This window comes from Diadema antillarum, unplaced genomic scaffold (assembly GCF_040938485.1).
Source record: "Diadema antillarum isolate AM-2024a unplaced genomic scaffold, OU_Dant_1.0 seq00000263_RagTag, whole genome shotgun sequence".
Classification (NCBI taxonomy): domain Eukaryota; kingdom Metazoa; phylum Echinodermata; class Echinoidea; order Diadematoida; family Diadematidae; genus Diadema; species Diadema antillarum.
Window position 1 is genome coordinate 1831679 of NW_027271301.1, and position 3705 is coordinate 1835383.

Below are 3705 nucleotides of genomic sequence, written 5' to 3' on the forward strand. Positions count from 1 at the left end.
CTGGAGAAGCGAGATGTTCCACTGAGGACCCGAGCATGGTATAAATAATAGCTAGAATACGGAAGCACATTGCATTCTTGTACTTGTCAGCGAAAACACAATATCTGGAAAGGAGCTATTACATTGAAATAGACGACGTAATACACCTGTACGTGTTCCAAGTTCAAACCAAAATATTTAGGGTTCTACACCTGCACGAGCTTTGCAAATGCTTCTTCAAATTTGCAGCGATTTAATTATAGGAAGTGAGTGATTTTCAACATGAAAGTCCGGATTTAATGTCCACTATAAGCCAATTCGTAATTATCTCCTGTGCATATTTCAGAAAATGACCTTTCCTTTTTTTTTTCTCAATTGGTAAGACACTTCACTGTTATCAAAGCGACATTATCATTAGGCATTTAAGCTTGCCCGATGTAAGAATGTATGTTCAAAGGATAACTTTCGGTTGACCATGCAGGTGTCTAGAATGGCCTGGCGCCAATTAACACGTGGGGAAACACCCTTTTTCATTGAATGCATTCTGTACTGCCAAGTAATAAGCTTTAATGAACACAGTTGCCGTCAGGTGGAGGTTCAAGAGATGGATGGACTCACAATTCTATTATTCCCTTTGAACCCATGTTCAAAATCGCAATATGAAAATAAAATAGTCGAAATATGTGGCAAACCGGATCAGCCTCGCAAATAGCAAGACTTCGCAACTCATCCCCCCCCCCCCCCAAAAAAAGGAAAAGTCTGAAACGTTCACTTTTTCTACAGGGTGTATCTTAGTAATAAGCCTCAAAATGAAGAGGAGGAAAAGGAAATCAAACACGCACTACTCCGTTGTGTATACTCAAAATGTTTGAATTATACCGGTGTATGAAACGCTGAAAATTGCGAGTACGCTGAATCACTTAGCACGTCGGGATCCCGAGGCGCGATGTCAAAAAGTGACGTCACTTATGCTCGAACGTCCGTGAAAGTTTGAGGAAAGTCAGACAATCCGTTCCAAAGTTATGCATTTTAAAGTGTGACATAGCTTGGTTTAGACGGGGATTCAGGTTTTAACTTTTTGCGAGATGATTAGAAACCACTTATATGAATATTAAAGAGCATACAATTCTAAGAGGAATTAAAAGTTAATTCGGCTTTGAAATGACCAAAATAGCCAAAAACAAAGAGATTTTAATAAAAGGTGGGTCTCGTCTTTTATTAGGACCACTTTGTTTTTCTTTGTTTTTAGATATCTGATCCCAGCCATTTCAAAACCGATTTTTATCAAATAGACTTTTGATTCCTCTTAGAATTACATGTTCTTTGATATTCATACAGACTAAATGGTTTCCAATTATATCGCAAAAAGCTAAAACCTGAATCCCCGTGCCAAAAAAAAAAAAAAAAAGGTCTTCAGAACTTTACATGAAAAACGATACTCGTAACACAAACACACAAAACACACAAGAACACAAATACATTAAAAAACTAGAAAAGACGTCAGTTAAGCCTAGGCATGATGTTATTCAAACTTAGATTTCAATTTAAATGTTTGTCTTTACACAATAATTTATATTATTTTTTTCAAGTTGTAACCTCCAAATTCGTGACTGGATTGGCCCGTTGTCATCACTACGCCCGCTCCCCGCGGATTCGACGGGCCAGTTGAATGTCCTTCGGCATAATGGTCACTCGCTTGGCGTGGATGGCGCACAGGTTGGTGTCCTCAAAGAGGCCAACCAGGTAGGCCTCGCTGGCCTCCTGGAGTGCGAGCACGGCAGAGCTCTGGAAACGCAGCTCGGTCTTGAAGTCCTGAGCGATCTCGCGGATTAAGCGTTGAAAGGGCAGCTTGCGAATGAGCAGCTCCGTGCTCTTCTGGTAACGTCTGATCTCGCGAAGAGCGACAGTCCCTATCAAAGTGAGACGTCCAGAATGTTTGCAGACTTGTGAACGTCAATAGAATCGATACTGATTGTCTACTGTCGACTGAGACAAAATAGATAAAATTACCTGACAACCATAATTATTCAACCAATCTAGCTATGAATTTATACAGTCTAGAACTATGCATGCAGTAAAATAAGATGCAATTTTATAGCCTTATTGCAAGCATGGCAAAGATTTCCCTGGGCCCGTCACTATCACTACATCAAATTTGCCAGTTAAGAGGAATTTGATGGATTGTGACACAACGTTAAAGGGGAAATCCAGTCTAAATATAAATTAGTCTGATAAGAAAGAGTAAAATATTACGAGTTCAACGGTATAAATTTGATCGAAATCGCACGAAAGATAAGGAAGTTATGACATTATGAAGTTTCGCTATTTTTGGGGGAAACATGCAGTTCTTGAACAGTCAATATGAATATGCGGAAAGAGTTCCTTATGTCCCCCCCCCCCCCCACCAACTTGCACAAAACAAACAAACTACTATTCCTTTTTACCAATAATAAACTAAATAAAGGTTATGCCATTTATGGGAAGACTTCCCATAACCTTTATTTAGTCCACCATCAGAAAAAAAAAAAACATCTATTTTGTGCAAACTAGTGGGGGGGGGGGGGGGGGGACATAAGGAACTCTTTCCGAATATGCAAATGACAAAGTGAGCATGTCATTCCCTCACAACTTACGATATAAAATTTAAACTTTAGTTTGTACCTAAAATTTTGACATTTCCGATTTTTCATTCAAACGCAATTATGCCCGAGGCTCAAATCTTCATACGTAAATTTATATCTATTTAACTGATCACTATTCTGAAGTTATTCAACCACGAATATAACGTCATGTTATAGACTTCAAGGACAAAAACATTGAATTTTCGTCATTTTTTTTTGTGTGTGTACACGATCAATTGAAAATTGTGAGGGTATGACATGGTTAGCTCACTCATTTGCATATTCAGACCCACTGTACAACATGACAAGAACTGTTTTTGAGAAATTATCAAAACTTCAAAATTTCATAACATCCTTATTTTTCATCTAATTTCAGTCAATTTGTTACCGTTGAACTCGTAAAATTTTACTCTTTTTTTATCAGACTAACAGATTTCCAAGGGATGTCGACATAGGGTAGGATTCGAATTCGGAATTTTTTTCCGGGGGGGGGGGGCTTTGTGTCGCTCTGCTCACCTAATATTAATTTCTATTAACAAGGCAATAAAGACAAATAGGTGTAAGGGTGTTAAAAGGATTCATCCATCTTCTCATTGATGATCACACAGCAACTAAAATTGTGTATTATGCCATACCTGGTCTGAAGCGATGTGGTTTCTTGACCCCGCCCGTAGCTGGAGCGCTTTTCCTTGCCGCCTTGGTGGCGAGCTGCTTGCGGGGCGCTTTCCCTCCCGTTGATTTCCTTGCTGTCTGCTTGGTACGCGCCATTGATGAAGAATTTCTTTTCTTGATGAATTCTGCAAAACTTAATTAACTGGTTTGGTTTTTGACAGCGTGAAAATGTCAAATGGAATAACAATCACGTGATTTAGCAGACTCAAGGTTCAAGACTTGAAGGCCAGTCAAACTCATAAGGAGAGCAAAATGAAACTGTATTGGTAGCCTTCTCAAACTTTTTCAGAAAATGAGACCAAAGGTTTCGGTGGTATGCTATTGGTGGAAATATCCCCTAAATGAAGCCCCGCCCATGAAAATACCGTTTAAATGTCATTGGACGCTGATTTTTGATGCTCACGCACTCATAGGCTGCGTTCACATAGAAGTA

The 3705-nt window shown here is 39.2% G+C and overlaps 1 protein-coding gene across 1 annotated transcript; it reads right to left on the bottom strand.

Moving 5' to 3' along the window:
* Nucleotides 1–1611: 1611 nt before the first annotated feature.
* On the bottom strand, nucleotides 1612–3368 carry LOC139729757 (histone H3, embryonic-like). The gene is made up of 2 exons (XM_071640690.1): nucleotides 3236–3368; nucleotides 1612–1889 (listed from the first exon to the last, which is right to left on the bottom strand). Exons 1-2 carry the CDS (start codon nucleotides 3366–3368, stop codon nucleotides 1612–1614), a joined length of 411 nt encoding a protein of 136 aa, XP_071496791.1.
* Nucleotides 3369–3705: the final 337 nt, after the last annotated feature.

Bases quoted from the DNA above. Each gene is read 5' to 3' on its own strand.
- LOC139729757 (XM_071640690.1), bottom strand. From the start codon at position 3,368: ATGGCGCGTACCAAGCAGACAGCAAGGAAATCAACGGGAGGGAAAGCG. The intron at 1,890-3,235 runs GTATGGCATAAT...TCACTTTGATAG, and splicing joins ACCACATCGCTTCAGACCAG to GGACTGTCGCTCTTCGCGAG.